This window comes from Carcharodon carcharias, chromosome 15 (genome assembly GCF_017639515.1).
Source record: "Carcharodon carcharias isolate sCarCar2 chromosome 15, sCarCar2.pri, whole genome shotgun sequence".
NCBI lineage: Eukaryota > Metazoa > Chordata > Chondrichthyes > Lamniformes > Lamnidae > Carcharodon > Carcharodon carcharias.
In genome coordinates, this window is record NC_054481.1 from 20,421,510 (window position 1) to 20,445,664 (window position 24,155).

General features: G+C 43.5%; 1 protein-coding gene across 1 annotated transcript in view; it reads left to right on the top strand.

Annotated features, from left to right (window-relative positions):
* Nucleotides 1–24,155, top strand: part of LOC121287977 (voltage-dependent T-type calcium channel subunit alpha-1H-like) — a 617,188-nt gene that overhangs the window by 497,022 nt on the left and 96,011 nt on the right. Inside the window, exons 12-17 of the mRNA XM_041206154.1 lie at nucleotides 1,177–1,294; nucleotides 1,888–2,043; nucleotides 8,279–8,366; nucleotides 8,465–8,673; nucleotides 19,795–20,244; nucleotides 22,939–23,039. Coding sequence (XP_041062088.1) covers nucleotides 1,177–1,294; nucleotides 1,888–2,043; nucleotides 8,279–8,366; nucleotides 8,465–8,673; nucleotides 19,795–20,244; nucleotides 22,939–23,039 — 1,122 coding nt within the window. The remainder of the gene's footprint in view (nucleotides 1–1,176; nucleotides 1,295–1,887; nucleotides 2,044–8,278; nucleotides 8,367–8,464; nucleotides 8,674–19,794; nucleotides 20,245–22,938; nucleotides 23,040–24,155) is intronic.

A 24,155-nucleotide genomic window follows, 5' to 3' on the forward strand; every position in this document is an offset into this window, starting at 1 on the left:
AGGACACATAGCACTGCGTGGAATGTTTGTGTGGTGAACGGAGCCATGGACGGGATAAGGACACAAGTTCCAAAGGGTATGACCCTGATGGAGATGTGACAGTGTGTGTGAGAATTAATGGTGTTGTCCCTTTTGGTGTGATATCCCTGTGGATGTGTGATGGGTTTGGGAGTGTGTGTTGAGATTGATAAGGTGGTTGACGTACCCTGGCGGAATAGATGAGACCATTCATCCTCTTGCTGCTCTGGATAGCTGACCTCATCTGTACTCCGGGTGTTGCTGACTGCCACTGCCACCGCCTCCCAGGCCAGATTGGTGACTCTGGTGGACCTCCTGCGGCCAGAGCAGGGGTAGAGGACATCGCGGTGGGCTTCCACTGCATCCAGCATGCGCCCCAGAGAGGTGTCACCAAATTTGGGGGCTGCCGTCTTCTTTGCTTTCGGGGCCATCTGTCGCCCGATGCAGTCCTGGTCCGTCGACATGAAGTAGGCTGCGCTCTGGTGCGCTTTGAATATGGCACCCGGAGTGAGGAAATGTTGAAGTCACGGCGTTGCCGGTAAATCTGAGCCCGCCCGCCAGCAATCCGGAGTGTTTCCCGTGAATTCATTATTAATGAGGCAGGACGCACCGGGGAGGGGGTGATACGGTGCAAAAGCCAGCCATTGCAGCCGGCAGGTAAAATGACTTTGTTTGTGCCCACTACCACACAGTGTAAATCTGGGATGATTCCGCCCATAGAATTGTTACAGCACAGAAGGAGGCCTGTCGTATCTGCCCTGGCTCTCTAAGAGAAACTCACCCAGTCCCACTCACCCACCTTTACCCCATTTCCCTGCAATTGTTTTTCTCCTCAGATAATTATCTGGTTCTTCTTTGGAAGCCTTGATCGAATCTGCTTCCACCACATTTTCAGGCAATGCATTCCAGATCCTAACCACTTGTTGGGTAAAAAAGTTCTTCCTCACATCATTATTGCTTCTTTTGCCATTCACCTTAAATCTCCTGAAGTTGCAGGAGAGTTGACTTTTTTTAAAAAAAAAGAGGTTTAATTCTGTGTTTTTAGTGATGTAAGATTTATTTTAAAAGCATCCTGGTTGTTAGTGATGATGTGCTGCTGGCTGGCACATCTGTTATGTTATTCCTAATTTTGTAAAGGTTTTCTGGTTTGACCCACAGTATTCTGGGCATGCACCTGTTTGGATGTAAATTCAGCTTGAAGACTGAGAATGGAGACACAATCCCAGACAGAAAGAATTTTGATTCTTTATTGTGGGCAATTGTCACTGTGTTTCAGGTGAGGCTACCCCATGAAAGCAAAAGCTGCTGCTGCTATTATTGCAAGTAATAATGGGATAAATGATATTTTTTTCTTTAAAGTAGCAATCTTTTTGTGAAGAAAATATAGCATGATGTTTGATTGCCGCTGTTTACAGTTGGCAATATATATATTTCATTTGTTAATTAGTGTACATAGTTTTGCCATAATTTATTTTACTTACTCATTTAATATTGCATTTGTAACCATATGAGTCTCTGAGAATCTGGTGTAATGTTTTTGAACTGTGTGTGCCTTTACCATTCGCCCAGCACCATTACATTTTGTACTGGCAATCTGGAGTAAGAATACAAGCCAGCATGTATCAGTGCCAGTCCCCAGCCCAGAAAAATGGAGAGGGTTAGCGGCAGGAAGTGCATCTGGCTGTAAAACCACCTGCCATATCCAAAACAATTACGGTGAATATGAAAGTGATCAATCAGCATTGTGGCGATCCCATGCAACATAGGAAAAGCCAAAAGAGGAAGGAAGGAAGGAATCTGGAGTAAGGATATGGACAAGTCTCCATAACTTCATGATGAACTGGTAATGTCACGTTCTTTGTCCTTTAGATCCTTACACAGGAGGATTGGAATGTAGTCCTGTATAATGGAATGGCCTCCACCTCACCTTGGGCTGCCCTCTACTTTGTGGCATTAATGATTTTTGGCAACTATGTACTTTTCAACTTACTGGTTGCTATTCTTGTGGAAGGCTTCCAAGCAGAGGTAAGTTGTATTGTAGACTTTGTTTTCAGTCATTGTATGGTCTCCCCCTCATCTTTTCTTTGTGTTTTCTATTCCTGTATTCTCCCCCAATCCATCAATGGCCACTGCCTTGTCTCCTTCTTTCAAAAACCTTCCTGAAAGCCCTTTTCAATCATATCTTCAGTTCTCTGTTCTTGCTTTCTCATTCTACCTCTCCTTTCTCACGCCCCCCAACTCCCCACCTTCGTGTCCACTATACACGCTACGTCCTAATTGAAAGTATTTGGTCCTTGGCCCTGAAGATTACAGGATTTCAGTCACCTCTTAACTGAGTTGAAGGTTTCTGCCTTTACAACACTTTCAGGCAGAGTTCCAGACCCCTACCTCCCTCTGGGTGAAAATATTTTCCTCATCTCCCCTCTAACAATTCTACCAATCAATTTAAATCTGTGCCCCCAAGTCACTGACCTCAATGCTCAGGGAAATAGGTCTTTCACATCCACTCTATCAGGTCCCTCATAACCTTGTAATCAAATCTCCCCTCAGCCTCCTCTGTTGTGGGGGAAAAGAACCCTAGTATATCCAATCTTTCCTCATAGCTGCAATTTTTGACTCCTAGTAAACATCCTCTGTACTCTCTCTGCAATGAGGTGACCAGATCTGCACTTAGTGCTCAAGTTGTGGCCTAACTAGTATTTTGTAGAGCTCCAGCATAACCTCCTTGCTCTTATACTCTATGCTACGGCTGATAAAGGAAAGTATTCCATTTGCTTTCTTAACCACGTTATAGACCTGTGGATCTGTGGACATATATTGCAAAATCCCTCGCTTCCTCTACACCTTTCAGTATCCTCCCATTTAATTGTGCATTTCTTTGCCTTGTTTGACCAAATACATCACCTCACACTTCTCCGGGTTGAATTCCATTTGCAACTTTTCTACCCACCAGCCACCCTTCTCACTATCAACCATGCAGCCAATTTTTGTGTGGTTTGCAAACTTCTTGATCATGTCACGACTCACTGGGGATAGTGCTGCAGTATCAAGCCCCACTGCTCCTCTAGTCGTGACAAATGTGAAAAGTTTGGTCAATCCACCTAATTGATTAATTTAGGTTAACAGAATACAAGTACCAGGTTTGTCAATTTAATAAGTAAATAACTGTTTATTGAACAAATTATCATTAACCAGTGGCAAAAGAAAGAAATATGAACTGCTAATTTCTAACTCTATAACCTAAACTCTACCCCTTCTTGAATCCCTATACACACACATGCAAGACACATAAGACACACGAAAACATGGATTTTAAGGGTGGGATAAAACAGTTCAATAGCACAAAGTCCCAAGTACAGGATTCAATGGGTTGATTTTGATTGATGAGTCCCAAATTCCTTTCAGTTCTTTGTTGATGACACAAGGTGGTCTTCCAGCACTTTAAGTCTTTAGCTCACTGGTTGAATACTTACCTTTCAATATCTCTAACAGTGATTTTCCCCTTTTTCTCTTGACAAGGTTTGTCACAGAGAGAGCAGGTTATAGAGATATGAGGAGAAAAAGCCAGCTAGCTATTTTTGTGGAATTACTGGAATCTTACACACACGGGAGCAAGAGGTTTTAAGTCTTTTTCCTTTCAGGCTAGAAGCTATTCTGCTATACTGCTCTCACACAAAACGTGGTCACCTGGTCAGGAACCAATTAAAAGTTATTGCCAGGCAGTTTCCCATTTCTCCTTGGCACCATCCTGCCTTTCATGGCACACTCTGTGCCAGGACAGCAACCTTGTATATATCCCTCACACTGTTCCAGTGGACATGTCCTTCAAACTGCAGCCATTGTAATTTTAATCCACAGTCCAACAGAAATAAAAAGATAGGTTCTTTACAACAGTCCAACGGAAATAAAAAGATATATTCTTTACAATCATACCCTCTACATTTAAATCCAAGTCATTGATATATACCACAAAAAGCCCCGTAGAACCCTGCTGAAAACTGCCTTCCACTTGCAAAACCACATGTCAACCATTACCCTTTGTTTCCTGCCACTGAGTCAATATTGTATCCAACTTGCAACATTCCCCTGGATCCCATGGGTTTTATTTTTTTTAAACACTCTGTCATGTGGGACCTTGTCAAAAGCCTTGCTAAAATCTATGTAGACCACATCAATTGCACTACTTTCATCAATCCTTCCTGTTACCTCCTAAAAAAATTCAGTCAAGTTAGTCAGACATGATCGTCCCTTAAACCCATGCTGACTGTCCTTGACAGTTTATCCTGTCTCTCAGAATTGATTCCAGTAATTTTCCCACTTCTGAGGTTAGAATGACTGGCCTGTAATTATTCAGTCGATCCCTCACTCCATTTTTACACAAATGTACAATGGCCAGAAACTTACCTATGTCGGGAGGGCTGGGCGCTGCCATTTTACGTGGGCTGGCCAATTAAGGCCTGCACAGTGTGGCACACAGCTGGTACTTGTGCGGGCAGGGGAGGCAGGAGAGTCGGGTCCTGCACTCTTTTGCACGCAGCGACATCTCTGAGGCATGGAGCTGCCTCAGGGAGATTAAGTACATAATAAAAGTTTGTAAATAATAAAGTTAAAAATTATTTAAACATATCCCCTCATGTGACACTGTCACATGAGCTGGGACATGTTTGTGAATTGTGAAAAAAATTAATTAATAATTTTATAAAACCTTCAGGAAACCTCATCCCGCCCGTGGATGAGGTTTCCTGAAAAACGTGAAGGCCGCTTGAGCTCTTTGCCTGCCCGCCAACCTTAAGGTTGGACGGGCAGCGTTGCTAACTACTTTAATTGGATTTTTTAGTAGCCTTAATAAGCCATTGACATGGCTGCGCACCCACTGAACATAATATCTAAATGACGCGCAAAGACGTCGGGACACACGCCCAATGTCGTCGCCCATCATTTTGCGCGACGGCGTGTCAGGCCCCCCCTCCCCCCACCCCCGCACATCGACGACAATATTCTGGCCAATGTTAGCAGTCCTCCAATCCTCCAGCACCACACCTGCATCCAGGGAGGATTGGATAATGCTGGGGTTAAAGGGGTTACATTATGAGGACAGATTGCATAGGCCTGTCTTGCATTGACTGTGGAAGACTAGGGGGTGATCTAATTGATGTTTTTAAGGATTAAAGCATTTGATAAGGTAGATAGAAATAAACTGTTTCCTCTGCGGGGGAAGTCCAGAACAACGAGGAAAGACCTTAAAATTAGAGCTTGGTCATGTAGGGTTTACCAGGAGATAGAAAAGGTGTGTAAGAAAGGCAAGGTTACTGTGACATTGGGGTATTTCAATATGCAGATAGACTGGGAAAATCAGGTTGGTAGTGGATCCCAAGAAAAGGAATTTGTGGAATGTCTACGAGATGGCTTTTTGGAGCAGCTTGTAGTGGAGCCCACTAGGGAACAGGCAATTCTAGATTTAGTGATGTGTAATGAGGCAGATTTGATAAGGGAGCTTAAGGTGAAGGAACCCTTAGGAGGAAGTGACCATAATATGATAGAATTTACCTTGCAATTTGAGAGGAAAAATCAGGAATCAGATGTAACGGTATTACAGTTGAATAAAGGCAACTACAGAGGCATGAGGGAGGAGCTGGCCAGAATTGACTGGGAGATGAGCCTAGCAGGAAAGACAGTGGAACAGCAATGGCAGGAGTTTCTGGAAGTAATTTGGGAGAAACAGCAAAAATTCATCCCTAGGAAGAAGAAGCATACTAAAGGGAGGACGAGGCAACCATGGCTGACAAGGGAAGTCAGGGACAGCATAAAAGCTAAAGAGAAAGCATACAATGCAGCGAAGAGCAGTGAGAAACCAGGGGATTGGGAAGCCTACAAAGACCAACAGAGGACAACTAAAAAAGAAATAAGGAGGGAGAAGATTAAATATGAGGGTAAACCGACCAGTAATATAAAAAAAGATTGCAAGAGTTTCTTTAGATATATAAAGGGTAAGAGAGAGACAAAAGTGGACATTAGGCCACTGGAAAATGATGCTGGAGAAGTAGTAGTTGGGAACAAAGAAATAGCAGAGGAACTGAATAGGTACTTTGTGTCAGTCTTCACAGTGGAAGACACGAGTGACATCCCCAAAATTCAAGAGAGTCGGGGGGCAGAGGTGAGTATGATGGCCATTACCAAGGAGAAGGTGCTAGGATAACTGAAAGGTCTGAAGGTGGATAAATCACCTGGACCAGATGGATTACACCCCAGAGTTCTGAAGGAGATAGCTGAAGAGATAGTGGAGGTGTTAGTGGTGATCTTTCAGGAATCACTGGAGTCAGGACTGGAAAATCGCTAATGTAACCCCCCTGTTTAAGAAGGGAGTGAGGCAAAAGACGGGAAATTATAGGCCGATTAGCCTGACCTTGGTCGTTGGTAAGATTTTAGAGTCCATTATTAAGGATGAGATTTCAGAATACTTGGAAGTGCATGGTAAAATTGGGCAAAGTCAGCATAGTTTCATCAAGGGGAGATCATGCCTGACAAATCTGTTAGAATTCGTTGAGGAGGTAATGAGTAGGTTAGACAAAGGAGAGCCAATGGATGTTATCTACTTGGACTTCCAGAAGGCCTTCGACATGGTGCTGCACAGGAGGCTGCTCATTAAGATGAGAGCTCATGGTGTTACAGGCAAGGTACTAGCATGGATAGAAGTTTGGCTGTCTGGCAGGAGGCAGACAGTGGTGATAAGGGCGTCCTTCTCAGGATGGCGGCCGGTGACTAGTGGAGTTCCGCAGGGATCAGTGTTGGGACCACAACTTTTCACTTTATACCTTAATGATCTAGATGGAGGAACTGAGGGCCTCTTAGCTAAGTTTGCAGATGATACAAAGATAGGTGGAGGGACAGGTAATATTGAGAAGGCGGGGAGGCTGCAGAAGGATTTGGACAGGTTAGAAGAATGGGCAAAGAAGTGAAAAATGGAATACAATGTGGGCAAGTGTGAGGTTATGCACTTTGGTAGGAAGAATAGAGGCATAGACTATTTTCTAAATGGGGAGAGAATTCAGAAATCTGGAGTGCAAAGGGACTTGGGATTCCTAGTCCAGGATTCTCTTAAGGTTAACTTGCAGGTTGAGTCGGTAGTTAGGAAGGCAAGTGCAATGTTAGCATTTATTTTGAGAGGACTAGAATAGACTCAGCAGGGATGTGCTGCTGAGTCTTTATAAGGCTCTGGTCAGACCACATTTAGAATATTGTGAGCAATTTTGGGCCCCGTATCTCAGGAAGGACGTGCTGGCCCTGGAGAAGGCCCAGAGGAGGTTCATGAGAATGATCCCAGGAATGAAAGGCTTAACATATGAGGAACGTTTGAGGACTCTGGGCCTATACTCGATGGAGTTTAGAAGGATGAGGGAGGATTTGATTGAAACCTACAGAATACTGAAAAGCCTGGATAGAGTGGATGTGGGGAAGATGTTTCCATTAGTAGGAGAGACTGGGACCCGAGGGCACAGCCTCAGAGTAAAGGGAAGACCTTTTAGAACAGAGATGAGGAGAAACTTCTTTAGCCAGAGAGTGGTGAATGTATGGAATTCATTACCACAGAAGGCTGTGGAGGCCAGGTCATTGAGTGTATTTAAGACGGAGATAAATAGGTTCTTGACTGGTAAGGGGATCAAAGGTTACGGGGAGAAGGCGGGAGAATGGGGTTGAGAAACTTATCAGCCATGATTAAATGGCAGAGTAGACTCGATGGGCCAAATGGCCTAATTTCTGCTCCTATGTCTTATGGTCTTATGGTTTATATCAGAAAGCACATTTTCACACAAAGGAAGGCGGAATTTTGGAATTCTCTCCCCTAAAAACCTGTCGTGGTTAACGTCAATGAAAAATTTTGCAACTGTGGTTGCTCGAATTTTGTTAGGCAAGTTTCAAGGAACTAAGGCTGTTAAATGGAGCTAAGGTGCAAATATACATACTCCAATTGAATGGCAGAGCATGCTTGAGGGCTGAATGCCTTATTCCTGTTCCTATGTTTGTACATTTTGCTTAGCTGGCACTTTCAAGAGTAGACATTGGTAAAATATTTCCTGGTTCAAATGTTTGAAATCTTTGGCCTTGAAGTTGAAGTGTAAACTGTAAGCAGGCAAACGTCTAATCTCTTGGCTGAATATATGAAGCATTAACCCATTTTGCTTTTCTAACCTTAATATAACAGATTCTACAAGTTGCTTCTTATTATCAGCACTTATCTTTGTGTATTAAATTAACATTTCAGGGTGATGCCAACAGATCAGATACAGATGAAGAAAAAACATCTGCTAATTTTGATGATGAGTGTGAACGATTTAAAGATCATTCTTCCGGTGAGAGTGACTAAGAATAGCTGTTACTGATTGTATATTGAGAAACCTCCCTTTCAGAATTGCTGCCTTTCTATTAATACCTGTTCTACCTTCTGCAGAATTAAAAATGTATTCAGTCGTCATGACATCAAACGGACATTTGGATTCGCGAAGCAGTATACCACCACCTATTATCATGCGTACTGCTGCTACGCCCATGCCTACACCAAAGAGTTCACCATATATGGATTCAGTTCATACTTACTTAGAGTCCAGAAGGGGCAGCAGTGCTTCCATTGATCCTATGAATTATGACCAGAGGTCTTTGGTAAGCTGCTGAGTTGCACAACATTTACATATTTACTTTTTGACACTTGTGTAGGTGTATTTCTAAATACTACTGTCAGAAAATATTTATTACATGTGTTATTGGATGCTCATCAAGTCACCTCGGGGTAAGTTTTCAGAGACATTGCACTGAATTTCCGCCAAGCAGAATCTTTGAAAAAAATACACATTTTATTTTCTTTAACTTACAATTTGCTCTCAATAGTTTGTCAATTGAAGGAAACATTTTGAACAAACAATAAAATGACAGCTTTGAGTAAATTTTCAACAAGGATTTAAACAACCATTGCTGTAAAACACTCAGGGTGAGAAATTGGGATCATTTATGCCTGTTTTTTGGGGGACTATAAGTATCCTTGGAGCTCCAAAGGATGTATGAGGCCCACGCGCTTGAAGGACAAATTGCACTGAGCACCATATTGGTGAGGTTGTGTAATATAGATTTGTTGCCAGTAGTGCTCAACGTTTGTAGTGTTCCCATGCATCTGCTGCCCTTGTCCTTCTGGGTGGTAGAAATCATGGGTTTGGAAGATGATGTTGGAGGAGCCTTGGTGAGTTGCAGTAGTGCGTCTTATAGGTGGTACACATAGCTACCACTATGAGTCGGCGACGGAGGTAGTGAGTGTTTAAGGTGGTGGGCAGGGTGCCAATCAAGTGGGCTGCTTTGTCCTGGATGGTATTGAACTTCTTGAGTGTAGTTGGAGCTGCACTCATCCAGGCAAGTGGAGAGTATTTCATCACACTTCTGACTTGTGCCTTGCAGATGATGGACAGGCTTTCGGGAGTGTGGAAGTGAGTTAGTCGCTGCAGGATTCCCAGCCTCCGATCTGTGATTTTAACAATGCCTTTATCACCTGTTAACAGCGATTCACCACCACCAACAAATAGTTGTTCAGGCACACTGACAATCCCCATAGCCATCTATTCCACAAGACGATGTGTCTCAGCTAGGCTGACCCCTAGTCTGGGTGTTTTCACCCTTTTGGCCTGCAATGACTACATGAGTTTATATAACGCATGGAGGAATATATCTGTTCACTGCATCTGTAACATTGCTCACAATGCTCATTCACATGTGTTCTGTATGCACTTACACGAGCTGTGTACGCATACAAGCCTTAAAGCTGAAACAGAGGTATGTGCCTGGATCTGCACCTGACGTGCTACAACCTACAAGGCTATGGACTGGGTGCTGGAAGGTGGGATTAGAATGGGCAGCTAGATTTTTGATCTGGCGCAGACACAATGGGCTGAATGGCCTCTTTCTGTGCTGGAACTTTTCAATGTTCTTGGTGCCTGTCTCTCATCTTATCTGCAGCGTGCAGATGTGACCCTTCTCTTAGAGCCCTGTGTGGATGTGCCAAGCTGGTCTCATCTTCCTGAATGCAGCAGGTGATCGAATCTTTCCCTGCACTGAATCCATAAGCACATACCTTTGGCCTTGAAGTTGGTGTAAACTGTAAGCAGGCAAACGTGTAATCCCTTGGCTGAACGTATGAAGCATTAACCCTCAACCCACCGGTGACTGCTCCACAGCCAGCTTTAGCAAGGAGATTCTACAACATGCCCAGTCTTCCAACTGTTCCGCAGTCCACTAAAATGCTCATTACTTTGCAGTCTGTGTCCAAGGGGTGAAAAGGTCTGGAGCACTTGGTGGCACTTTGATGCCACTGCTTTTGTTGAGTGGGCAACGAAGCTAGAGGCCTGATTCCAAACATGTCAATGTGGCTGTGCCTGAACTGTCTTAGCTGCAGAAGAATGGACATTTTATATAAGGTTTCCCTAAAGCGTAGTTTCTTCCCTGCGCTCCCCCCCCCCAACCCAATCCCCACATTCGCTTGTGCACTACCTTCAAACGCAGGGCAGCCCTTGCCCGTTCCCCTCCCCCTCCCCCAAATGTGCATCAATCTTGAGGTTCAAAAGTTGACTTCAGCGAGTGGTCTTCAACATTACTGTGCACTCACCTCCGAGTTGCCCTCAAAGCGCAGCCCGCCAAGTGCACGCCTTATATATGCTATTGCAAAACACATTGGTGTGCAATCACGCCATCGTGGACAGGCATTTCAGTGGGGGGTGGGAGGGGGGCAAATGATTCTGGCGTGCTGGGCTTATAAATGATAGGCAGACGTATTACAATGAGGTTCCCGACGTCCGATGGCGGGAAATGCGGCCCACCATCAGCGGGTGGAATAGACGATCGCAAGCTGGTTTCATGATGTCTTGACACCGATTTTTGGACTTCTTGCTGTATTGTCCGCTCATGCCACCGAACACGCCCGATGCCAGCGGGCACGGGAAACCCCGGCCTTTAATTCAGCAGCAATAATGACAGTGCTCCCATAGAGAATTATGGGCCATCCGTTCCAGGGTCAGTAAACAGTTGGCAAAACATTTACAGCTTGGACACTCACCAGACAGGACAATGACATCTCCTCCAAGGTGCAGGGACTTCAGCACTGACGATCTACCTCTCAAATGGGCCTCTCAGAAGGTCGGCTTTTTATCTGCACCTGAGCCATCTAACCCACACCAGGCCTGCCTCTGACCGCTCACTATTCTGGGGTCATCCAACCTGACTCCTGTTCTAGCCCGCCACCCCTGAATGAAAAATCAAAAGTTTAGGCCACCATTTTTAAAGGTCAGGTCCACGGAGCTGGGGATTCTCCTGTCTCTGTGCACCTGAAGTGGGAGTGAAAATCTGGATCATAGCACTGTTGCTGATTGAGTTCTTCTGGCTGTTGCTTCAAGTGCCTTCTATACTGTTTAAAGCTCCAAACATCTACAGGGAGTAGCATAGCAGGTGCGGAGGAAGTTTTATTTGTTCATGAGATGCGGACGTTACTGGCATGCTCAGCATTTATTGCTCATTGCTAATTGCTCTTGAAAAGGTAGTGGTGAGCCTCTTTCCTGAACCACTGCAGTCCATGTGGTGTAGGTACACCCAGTGTGGTGTTAGGGAGGGAGTTCCAGGATTTTGACCCAGTGGCAGTGAAGGAATGGTGATACATTTCCAAGTCAAGCTGATGTGTGGTTTGGAGGAGATCTTGCAGGTGGTGGTGTTCCCATGCCCCTGCTGCCCTGTTCTTCTTGTCAGTAGAGGTTGCAGATTTGGAATGTGCTGTTGAAGAAGCCTTGGTGAGTTGCTGCAGTGACTCTTGTAGATGGCATGCACTGTTATCACTGAGCGCCAGAAATGGAGGCACTGAATGTTTAAGGTGGGGGTGAGGTGCTGATCAAGTGGGGTGCTTTGTTCCGGATGGTATCGAGCTCTTTGAGTGTTGTTGAAGCTGCGCATACCCTGGCAAGCAGAGCATATTCCATCGCACTCCTGACTTGTGCCTTGTAAATGGTAGAAAGGCTTTGGAGAGGAGGTTAGTTACTTGTCGCAGAATTCCTAGCCTCTTACCTGCCCTGCAACTGTGGTGAAGTGGGCTGTGAGAAAGAGGATTAAGAATGACAATATATCATCATCCTTCATGGTTTCAGGCCTGCCATTGGCCACAGCTTCAGCAATGAGCGGCCCAGTAATAGCCAGCACAGTTTCCTCACTAGGAGCTAGGACATGCAGATGTAACTGTGCCCTTCTGGTTAACTCCTGCTGCCTCCACTTTTGTGTCACCTCCTCCTGCAAGAAACTAGGAAGTGTATTAGTAGGTGTTGTGCAATCTGTTTGGCTGATGTGGCTGTCATGGTTGAATAGTTGGCAGCGTGTGCAAGTTGTGATGTGTGGGTGTGAGGCTTGCAGTAATGCTAAGCGTGTGAAGTTGTGTTGGAGCCTTTGAATGTCAGGTGTGAGTCCTGATTGACAGATTGTTAATAAGTGAGTGATGGGCATGGTGAATTGAGCACTGAGTTAGAGGTGCGACTGACAGGATTTGGTATTTGAAGATGCATGCACTGATCTTGACCACTCATGTGAGGTCATTGCACTTTTTGTGGCATTATGTGCAGGCCCTCGGGGGTTGCCTCTTGACATTTCCCTATCTTCTCCTTCTGCTTTCTAAGTATGTATAGTGGGAGTTCTGGCCACTGCAAACATAGGACATCACTCCTCCTTTCCAACTCCTCCACTAAGGCCTTCAGCATCATGTCTGAAAACCTTGGAGCTTACTGTCTACTATGTTGTGCCACTAGTCAATGTTTCCCAGGCCAGAGTCACTTACACCTGCTCTAACCACCGTGGGCCTTGTAATCAACTAGTTTTAAAGGTGTTGGTTGCTCATGACATTGGTTTTCTTCTGACGTGTCCAGCAATCAACAGTGCAATTAATACTGGTTGGACACTGAAATCATTGACATGAGCAGGCAGCACAAGGTTGGTGTTCTGTCTGCATTACAACAACAGACATGGGTTAATTGCACATTATGATCCCTGTACCCTTTTTCAGGGGCTATCAAATTTAGGCCTCGCATTGTTTGGTATGCAGTAATGGAATAATGGTATGTAAAACATGATTTAACCGACCCATAGTAATGAGTGGTAAATTTTCTCATGTTGATCAACTTACAAACAGTGGAGTGACACAGAAATGCATTTCTGTACATACATGATATTTTACTTGTTTGATAGTGAGCATAGCATAGAATTTGATACATTAAAGACTGAAAAATGTAGATTAATTTTGAACATTCAAATGTGCCTTCTTTCCCATAAATTATGCAAATCTCACTCGTTAAACAATCAACCCTTTTTCAAAGCACTAGAGAATGTAACATGCTGGTTAATGAAAGGAAGCATAAATTTTTATCTTCGCTTTTTTTGAAGTTCATTCTATCCAATTGATCTCTCTGATGGAGAAATTATGTTCAATGGTCTATGGCATTAAATGCACATTTAATCATCTATGAAAGACAACCATTTTCCAATGTATAAGCCTGTTGATTCTGTATAATTTACCATCCTGTTTGTCCCTAAACATTAAAATCATTTCTCTATTTTACTGTTAGTGAAAAACAAACAAGCTGACCTAAGATATGCTTTTCTCTTTCCCTCAATCTATTTTCCTAATTTATTTCTTGTTCTAAAATTTCTTTCATTAGTTATTTTCTCCAAACCATCACCTTTTCACATTGTTTGCTTCTGTTGATTTCAGTGTCCATTATGCACACATTGCATTAGCTTCCAATCTGCTACAATCTCTCTCTCAATTTCTCTCCCTATTTACACCATCACTCAACCTTATATTTGCTGTCCTTCCCATGAAATTTTGTCTACATAACATGTAGCTGATGTTTTCTTTTTCTCCTTCTTCTCCCCAGATTTGCTTTCTCTCTATTGCCTAACCAGCTAATTTTTTTGCTCATTCTTTCTTTTGTGCTCACTTTTGCTGTCACTATGGATATTTTTCCATCCCATGTGCATTATTTTCATCCCTGTCTACAATTTCCTATTGCCATGGTTGTTTGGTTTCACTGTTGCACAACTGTGAACTGTGAACTGAAACTGCACAACCCTTTGCTCCACCCCAACCATTAGCTCCATAATATATTTTATGCTGAACATGCCAGGTTCCCAGTAGCTACGTACCCACCAACACCTAAGTGTCAACCATCAATCTGTAAGACAAGCAGTGTCATGAAAGTGTAATAATTCTCATAATATTATTGTGATTTATTGTGAAAGTAGGTTAATACTGGGGTTTGGATAGTTTGTGTGTGTATATGGTGAGTGACTTGGAGGGGAACTTGCAGGTGGTGGTGTTCCCATCTATCTACAGCCCTTGTCCTTCTAGATGGTAATGGTCGAGGGTGTGGAAGGTACTTTCTAAGGAGCCTTGGTGAATTCCTGCAGTGCATCTTGTAGATGGTACACACTGCTGCTATTGTGCATCGGTAGTGGAGGGAGTGAATGTTTGTGGATGTGGTGACAATCAAGTGGGCAGATTTGTCCTGGATGGTGTCAAGCTTCTTGAGTATTGTGGGAGCTGCACTCATCTAGGCAAGTGGGGAGTATTCCATCACACTCCTAACTTGTGTCTTGTAGATGGTGGACAGGCTTTGGGGAGTCAGGAGGTGAGTTACTCATCACAGGATTCCTAGCTTCTGACCTGCTGTTGTAGCCACAATATTTATATGGCTAGTCCAGTTCAGTTTTTGGTCAATGGTAGCCCCTAGGATGTTGATAGTGGGGGATTCCATGATAGTAATTCCATTGATTGTCAAGGGGCGGTGGTTAGATTCTCTCTTGTTGGAGATGGTCATTGCCTGATACTTGTGTGGCATGATGTTACTTGCCACTTGTCAGCCCAAGCCTGGGTATTGTCCAGTTCTTGCTGCATTTGGACATGAACTGCTTCAGTATCTGAGGAGTCGCAAATGGTGCTGAACATTGTGCAATCATCAGCGAACATTCCCATTTCTGACCTTATGATGGAAAGAAGGTCATTGATGAAGCAGCTGAAGATAGTTGGGCTGAGACCACTACCCTGAGGAACTCCTGCAGTGATGCCCTGGAGCTGAGATGACTGACCTCCAACGACCACAACCATCTTCCTTTGTGCTAGGTATGACTCCAACCAGTGGAGAGGTTTCCACCTGATTCCCATTGACTCCAATTTTGTTAGGGCTCCTTGATGCCACACTTGGTCAAATGCCGCCTTGATGTCAAGGGCAGTCACTCTCACTTCACCTCAGGAGTTCAGCTCTTTTGTCAATGTTTGAACCAAGGCTGTAATGAGGTCAAGAGCTGAGTGGCCCTGGTGGAACCAAAACTGAACATCAGTGAGCAGGCAATTGCTAATCAAGTGCCGCTTGATAGCACTGTTGATGGACCTTCAATTCCTTTACTGATGATTGAGGCTATATTGATGGGACAGTGATTGACTGGGTTGGATTTATCTTGCTTTTTGTGTACAGGACATACCTGGGCAATATTCCACATAGCCGGGTAGATGCCAGTGTTGTAGCTTTACTGGAACAGCTTGGCTAGGGGCATGGCAGGTTCTGGAGCACAAGTCTTCAGTACTATTGCCGGAATATTGTCAGGCCCTATAGCCCTGCACTATCCTGTGGCTTCAGCCATTTCTTGATATCACGTGGAGTGAATCAAATTGGCTGAAGACTGGCATCTGTGATGTTGGGGACCTCCGGAGGAGGCCAAGATGGATCATCCACTCGGCACTTCTGGCTGAAGATTGTAGTAAATGCTTCAGCCTTCTCTTTTGCACTGATGTGCTGGGCTCCTCCATCATTGAGGATGGGGGTATTTGTGGAGCCTTCTCCTCCAGTGAGTTGTTTAATTGTCCACCACCATTTACGACTAGATGTGGCAGGACTGCAGAGCTTAGATCTGATCCGTTGGTTGTGGGATTGTTTAACTCTGCCTTTCACTTTTTTTTCCCATGGGAAGTGGGCATCACCGGCTAGGCCCATCCCTAATTGCCCTTGTTCAGAGGGCATTTAAGAGTCAACCCCATTGCTGTGCGTCTGGAGTCACATGTTGGCCAGACCAAGTAAGGACAGATGGCAGATAACAATGGTTTCATTAGACTTTTAATTCCAGATTTTTATTTAATTCAAATTCCACTATCTGCCATGGAGGGATTCTAACCCCGGTCCCCAGAGCATTACCCTGGGTCTCTGGATTACTGGTACAGCAACAATACCACTATCCATCACCTCCATCAAATCTTGTAAAAATTGTGACATCCACTTGATTGTGCTCACAATCTCCAAACTTATTTATGCTGCTTGCTTCACTTTCTTCCTTTCACCTTCTAAGGAATTCTGAATTGTCTTTTCTGCATGTGAGGAGTGCTACAGAAAGGTAAATGTAGCAGAAAGAGCCACACTATTGGGACACTTCTTTTTAAAAAGCCAAAAAAAATCTATTTATCTGATTATTTTTGTTTCTGTAAGTTATTTTTCTTTAAACAGTGAAGATTTATGATAAGTTCCCAGCTACAATTTGGAAGAAGTTTCTGAGCTCAACTATGTAATAAAGCTGAATTAATATCTGTAGGAATAGTTATGTACCATGGCTACATTGATGATTGTCATTCTAGCTGCTTTCACTCAGTATTGAACTCAGTAACACCTCCCAACAAATATTGCTGGTGATACCATCAACAACAAAGTAGAATGAAATCTTCCATTCATGTAGCACTTTATTGTGCCTCTCAGAAATCCATCCTAGAACTTTTAATTATGATAAATGATTTGGAAATTATATATCTGATGTCATGTTGGAAAACACAAAAGAACAAAAGACCATTGAACTAGATGAATGACCAACTAATCTGTTTTGGATAATACTGGTTGAGGAAGGAATGTTGGTCAAGACACTGGAAGAACTTTTTACTCTTTGAATTGTTCCGTGGGATCTTCAACATACATCGAACTTGCTATATAGGACTTTGACTAACAGCAATTTCAATGGTGCCACACTCCCGTATTACTTGTGCTTGTGTCCTAGAGTGAGGTTTGAATATCCAGCCTTCTGGCTCAGAGTCAATGGTGCTGCTAACTGACACAATCACAAACTTTTCACTTTATACATTAATGATCTAGATGAAGGAACTGAGGGCATCCTGGCTAAGTTTGCAGATGATACAAAGATAGGTGGAGGGACAGGTAGTATTGAGGAGACGGGGAGGCTGCAGAAGGATTTGGACAGGTTAGAAGAATGGGCAAAGAAGTGGCAGATGGAATACAACGTGGGCAAGTGTGAGGTCATGCACTTTGGTAGGAAGAATAGAGGCATAGACTATTTTCTAAATGGGGAGAGAATTCAGAAATCTGGAGTGCAAAGGGACTTGGGATTCCTAGTGCAGGATTCTCTTAAGGTTAACTCGCAGGTTGAGTTGGTAGTTAGGAAGGCAAATGCAATGTTGGCATTAATTTCGAGAAGACTAGAATATAAAAGCAGGGATGTGCTGCTGAGGCTTAATAAGGCACTGGTCAGACCACATTTAGAATATTGTGAGCAACTTTGGACCCTGTATCTCAGATAGGATGTGCTGGTCCTGGAGAGGGTCCAGAGGAGGTTCACGAGAATGATCCCAGGAATGAAAGGCTTAACATATGAGGAACGTTTGAGGACTCTGGGTCTATACTCGATGGAGTTTAGAAGGATGAGGGGGGATTTGATTGAAACTTACAGAATACTGAAAGGCCTGGTTAGAGTGGACGTGGGGAAGATGTTTCCTTTAGTAGGAGAGACTAGGACCCGAGGGCACAGCATCAGAGTAAAGGGAAGAACCTTTTAGAACAGAGATGAGGAGAAACTTCTTTAGCCAGAGAGTGGTGAATGTATGGAATTCATTGCCACAGAAGGCTGTGGAGGCCAGGTCATTGAGTGTATTTAAGATGGAGATAGATAGGTTCTTGATTGGTAAGGGGATCAAAGGTTACGGGGAGAAGGCGGGAGAATGGTGTTGAGAAACTTATCAGCCATGATTGAATGGCAGAGCAGACTCGATGGGCTGAATGGCCTAATTTCTGATCCTATGTCTTATGGTCTAATCTAACATTAGGGTAGCAAAAAGGGATATTAAAATGAACAACAATTATTTGTAATTGATTTTTGGAGGGGTTCCAGGTAGTGTGATATCTTTCGTTTATGCATTGGTTTGGTGATTCATTGTGAAAGAGGCATCTAAGTTCAGCACTTGTCATTTGTTTGATTCAAGAGATTCCAAAACCAAATTATTTACTACATCGTTAATGTTCCACTTCATCTTGTGTGCTGCTTCATCTTGTATGCACGTTTGATTGCTTCATATTGTTGACAGTACAGAATATCTTAGCAAATGGAAAAGCAGTCATTGAAGAACCTCAAAATGTGAATAACATCACGAAGGGGTTTAATGTATTACGTTACTTTAATAATAGTCCAGCATTCTTGCTGGTTACTTCCCTCTATGTTAATTTTTCTGCTGTTCCCATAAAAATGTAAAATGTATTTCTGATGTATGTACTATATATTATATGTACACTGTGTGAGAAACATGTTCTGACTCAAATGTTTGACAAAGAAATACTGCATTCACCAACATAGTTGATCTTGCCACACGTTTGTACACATTCTAGACATCTGTACAATGGCAAATGTATCATTTACTACATTACGCATAGAAAGAATAGGAGCAAAATCTATAGGACAGACTAGGGTTAAAACTAATTTTCTTTTTAATAGCTAAGAGATTTTCACAAAACTTTTCATGTGCTGATACTGAAAACTATAATAGGGTATAGGTGATAAATAACTAAGTGGCAGCAGACATAATGGAAAAAAGCAAATTCTTTGACCACTTCACCCCATAACATTTCCCTGTTGATAAACATACATCAGCACTGTTACAAAAGAAGCCTTTTTAACAACAACAGACAAAGCAAAAGCTTTCTTATCACCCCATTTCTGGCAGTAAGAGGTACATTTTTATAATGATACAGCTGCTGAGAAAATACTTTAAGGATGTCCCCTCACCCATTACTATTAGTTATATTATTTCTCGAGTATAACCTTCCATACATATTGAATTCCAACTGGTTAAATGCTGGGAAAGACAGTGCTATTGAAAAGGGATTGTCACCATGCAAGTGAAACAGTTTGCCATGAGCTGGTGACTCTATTTATCTGTAAACACACGTCGCCTGATATGCCATACAGCCATGCAGATTAGGAAAGCCCCCACTGAGTTGAGTGAGCTGATCTGAGTCAGGGTGGCAATATGGGTACTAAAATCAGTTTCAGTGTATCCAGGCTGGGAAGAGTAAAAATGATCAAGAGTTCTCCACTTTGATCCCAATCTGGTGAGCCCTATCTATGGACGATGGATGAGGAAAGGGTTAAACTTGGCAGTGATATCCTCCACAATGGAATAGCCTGATAAGACTCAAAGGGTAGGCTCCTGAAATGCATAGCTGCTGACGAGATACTGTTATGGTGTTAACATTCAAGGAACAATACCCCAGTAAGCGAATGGATCTGCAAGGAGTGTAGAAGATTCAGGAGAAGGGCAGAAGAATCAGTTTACCATATTTACCAATTGGGGTAATGGAATTGATAATATCTAGTTCACATCTTATTGTATTTATCTTTTTACTCTTTCATTGCCATATATGTTTATAATATAAATATTTGTCTATTTGTGTTTTCCAGTCCAGTATTCGCAGTTCACCTTGTGCCCCCTGGGGCACCAACAGTAATTGGGGTAGTCGCCGGTCTAGTTGGCATAGCCTTGGGAGAGCACCCAGTTTGAAAAGGAAGAATCAGTCAAGTGAAAAGGAATCTCTGCTCTCTGGTGAAGGACATGAAAGCTGTGGTGAAGATGATGAATCAGAAGATGCAAAGTCGAGCAAAGCTGGCAGCCTCAGTGGATGGTCCTTGCACCATCGAGCAGAATCTTTTGACACCAAAGGATCCTTAGACTTGCCTGAACTACTCCAAGTACCAGTTCTGCGACATCCTGTGACCTTGAATCCAATGAGCGTGATACCTTGTGACTATCAAGACTGCAATGGCAAATCCTTGCATATTCCAAATGAGGTCTTTCCTCGTATGGATAACCACAAAGATGACCCAAATGATTATGAAGATGAAATTGATGATGTAAATTTACCTGGTTTGATTAACACTTGCAAATTGGCATATTTTATGTAGACCAGAGTGAATCAATTTGTCTTCAGAGTTGAAATTGCTGTGCAATATTAGATTATTTTAAATGAGTTAATATCTTCTTAAAATGGCAGAGAAATTTTGTGCAACTAATTTGTATTGCACAGCTCAATTTCAAATTTTCATTCATTTTAATTTTTATTCAACACAACTGTTGCATAAATGTTTAATATTCCGACTGAATATTTTTACATAAATTCTTCAGCTGAATCCCAACAGCAAAATATCAAATGGATACAGATATCTACTTGAATATCTTTATAATGTACATTATCTTTGCAAAAAATGTTCTGTTGCATGGATCATTTGAAGAAGGTTACTATTTAATTTCTCAGATTTTCAGATCAGTTGAGGGAAAAGTTTGCATTGCTGTGCATCAATAGTATCCAACTTTTTGCAAGCTGAGTGCACAATATCAGGTGCAAAGGCTTCAGGCCCGTAGAGCGCCTGCAGTGCAGAGTATGCTATCATGCAGAGGGTTTGAGTTTGAGTGTTCAAGGTTATTATGCGTCCTCCCCTGTCCATAACACAGCACTGGGGATTCTCTAGAATAAAAGAAAAATACTGCACATGCTGGAGATCCGAAAGAAAAACAGAAAGTGCTGGAAGAACTCAGCAGGTCTTGCAGCATCTGCGGAGAGAGAGACTTGGGAGATTCAAAGACAAGTCATATTTAACTCTGTTTCCCTCTCCACAGATGCTGCCAGACCTGCTGTGTTTTTCCAGCACTTTCTGTTTTTCTACTGGGGATGCACTTTGGCTTGTGGTACCCATATTAAATAGGTACTAGTTGGTGATCCCTTCAGTTATTTGGGAGAGGCTTAGGCAACATTTTTTGGCTGCTTGCACTAATTAGACAGAACCATCCCAGTCCTGCAAAAGCAGGGACAGGAGCAAATTTTGAATCGCACATCATGTCAACTTCCCGATGCTTTCCCGTCTCCAATTGATCTTGCCGGTGCAGGGTGTACAGCGGCAATGGCTAGTAGCCCAGCAGTGGCGAGTAGCCAATTAGGGCCATTTGAGGGACTAATTTATGGCAATGTGCTGCCGCTGGGAACTTCTTCTCAACATTATTCAGGCCCCTTGCTGAGGCTGAAGCCCAGCAGGTACCTGAAGGCAGTTTCCCAGTGACAAGCCAGGGAATCATCTATGCCTCCTCTAAATCCCCCCAGCCTGGGGCCGTGGGGATCAGCAGACCCCAGCCACGGCTACAAGAGTCCTGTGGAGGGGTACCCCTCCAAAATAATGGCCTGCCAGCTGTTGCTATTCTTTATTTTAAAATTTTCATATGGCTTCAGGGAGTGCCTCCATCTTGAGGTGCCTTCACTGTCTCCTACATGCTTCAGCAGTGCCTACCTCTCCCAGTGGGTCTGCCAGCTCTCTGCATCTTTGGGCCCTCTGATTGGGCCTCCTTCCTTGAGAACTGTCCGCCATCCTTAATTGAACAATTAAGGCCTCTTAATTGGCTTGCCCCGAGGAAGCTTGAGCCTATGTGTGGAATGCAGATACCATTGGGGTTGGGACCTGGAAATTGCCCTGATGCCAGAGAATCTTCTAAGACCAGAAGAGTCTATCCAATAATTTGACAGTATTTGCCTCCATCCTAGTGTTCTGGTAACTTAGCAATTAACCCCTATTTGTCATCTATGAGTTTTCCTCCTGTGCTATTTAATTCAACAGTCCCACATTTATAATCATGAGCATTCCACTTGGGATACCTCTAAATTTGCTGGTGAAGGAGGCATAAAAGAGAGGTACATGTGTGTATAGATTAAGATGTACCATGGTCTGTCAAGGGAAATTTGCACTAGGAAGCTGCAATTCACAATAAAGGCAGAAGGACAAATATACCATCCTCTGGAGCCCGAGTTTCAGGCAGTTCCAGGACAGGGGCAACTTTGTAACTGCCTGACAAGGTGACTACTACCTTGAACTTCTATACTATTGCTTTATTCTAAGCAACAGCAAAATATCTCGCAACCAAAAGATACATTAAGTAGTAAAAGCAAAAAACTGCGGATGCTGGAAATCCAAAACAAAAACAAAAATACCTGGAAAAACTCAGCAGGTCTGGCAGCATCTGCAGAGAGGAACACAGTTAACGTTTCGAGTCCGAGTGCCAGACCTGCTGAGTTTTTCCAGATATTTTTGTTTATGTTTTGTGATACATTAAGTAGTGACAGCTTGCCTCATTTGCCAGCACAGACCCATTCATTGGTTTCCACTTGGAAACCAGCCACATCCAGCAATAAACTCTGCACTCCTACCATATGACAGACTTCCCCAAAGGTCAGGGTGTTGTGGGTGACATGTCCGATGTCTTACAAGCTCAAACACCAAATGTCACTCACCTCATTCATGTGTAGGTATTAAATCACATGCAAGTGCATGCCTGGTAGCAGTCATTGGGAAGAAATTCGTACCCATTCTTTGCAACTCAAGTGTGCCATCATTAAACCACTATTTCCTTTTATCTTTCACTTCTCTTTTCTGCTTTGTTGACGGTCCCTTAACTTTGGTTACTTGATGAGTATAAAAATTTCCGTAACCACTTGCATTTTTGCAAGCTAATTGTAATTACTGACCCATGTTCAAATTAAACCATCCATTTTCCTTTCATTACAGAGTTACTGTTTTAGAATCCGGCAATTTCTGGAGCCATACAAACCAACTTGGTGTAAAACACATGAAGACTGGGCACTCTATTTATTCGCACCTCAAAACCGGTACAGTGCTTTCATTTCAGATTGCTTTTCATTCATGCATTGACTGTAACGCTACTTTTAACAGTGGCATTCATTGGTCTAAAAGGTAGGCCAGAGCTTTCATGGAGTGGCAATCACCATCGGATTGCCACTCTGCTCCTTTTTATTTACCTTAGTCGGGAACTGCACATTTCTCGCCTGGACCTCCGTCCCAGGCCTGGTGAGAAATGTGCAGTCCAGCAGCTCCGAAGCCTTTCCAGTGCAGGGCAGCAGCATTGGGGAAAGTGAAAACATGCCCCTTTTTACAGCACTAGCTGATGTAAACTAGATAAGTTTAAAGGTCCCAGCCACTTTGACTAGCCAGGGAGAAGGAATGTGGGTGAGGGTTAGGGTAGTCGGTGGGGGGATGGTGGGGTTGGCTAGTTAGGAAGGGGTAGGGCTGTGAGGGGCGGGGGGATGAGTGGTCGGGGGAGGCGGTGTCCACGGTCAGGGGAGAAGGTGGTGGTGGCTGATGGAGTGGTGTTGGTGGTTGGGGGGAGGGGGTGTTAGGTAGTTGGGGGGAGGGTTGTCAAGTGGTCGAGGGGGAGGGATGTCAGGTGGTCAGGGGAAAGGGGGTCAGGGGGTTGGGTGATCAAGGAGGGCAGTAGGGAGTGGGAGGGGCTCATGTGGTCGGAGAGTAGTCGGGGGTGAAGAGGGGAGTCGGGGGGATGGGAGGGTAGTCAGGTGGGGAGGGGAGTTGAATTGGGAGGGTAGTCAGGGATTCGGGAGAGTAATCAGGCGGGTGGTGGGTAGTCAGGGGCTGGGGGGTTTGGGAGGGTGGTCGGGGCCACGGGAGGTGGTCAGGTTGATAGACTGATTTAAATTGTTGAGTGCTAGTTTTCATTTTTATACTCATTATTTTTTACACTTTATATATTAAAACAATGAAATTGATAAATGACTAAGAAATAAAAGGACATGTTAATAGGGTTAGATGAAGAAGGGGAGAGAAGAGGGTCATGTGGATCATAAACGCTGGTATGTACCTGTTGGACTAAATGGCCTGTTTCTGTGCTATAAATGCAATGTAATACTGTGTAAAGTGATGGACCTCCTGGGTAAAATTTGCAAGTGAGTGACATATCCTTATTTCTATCA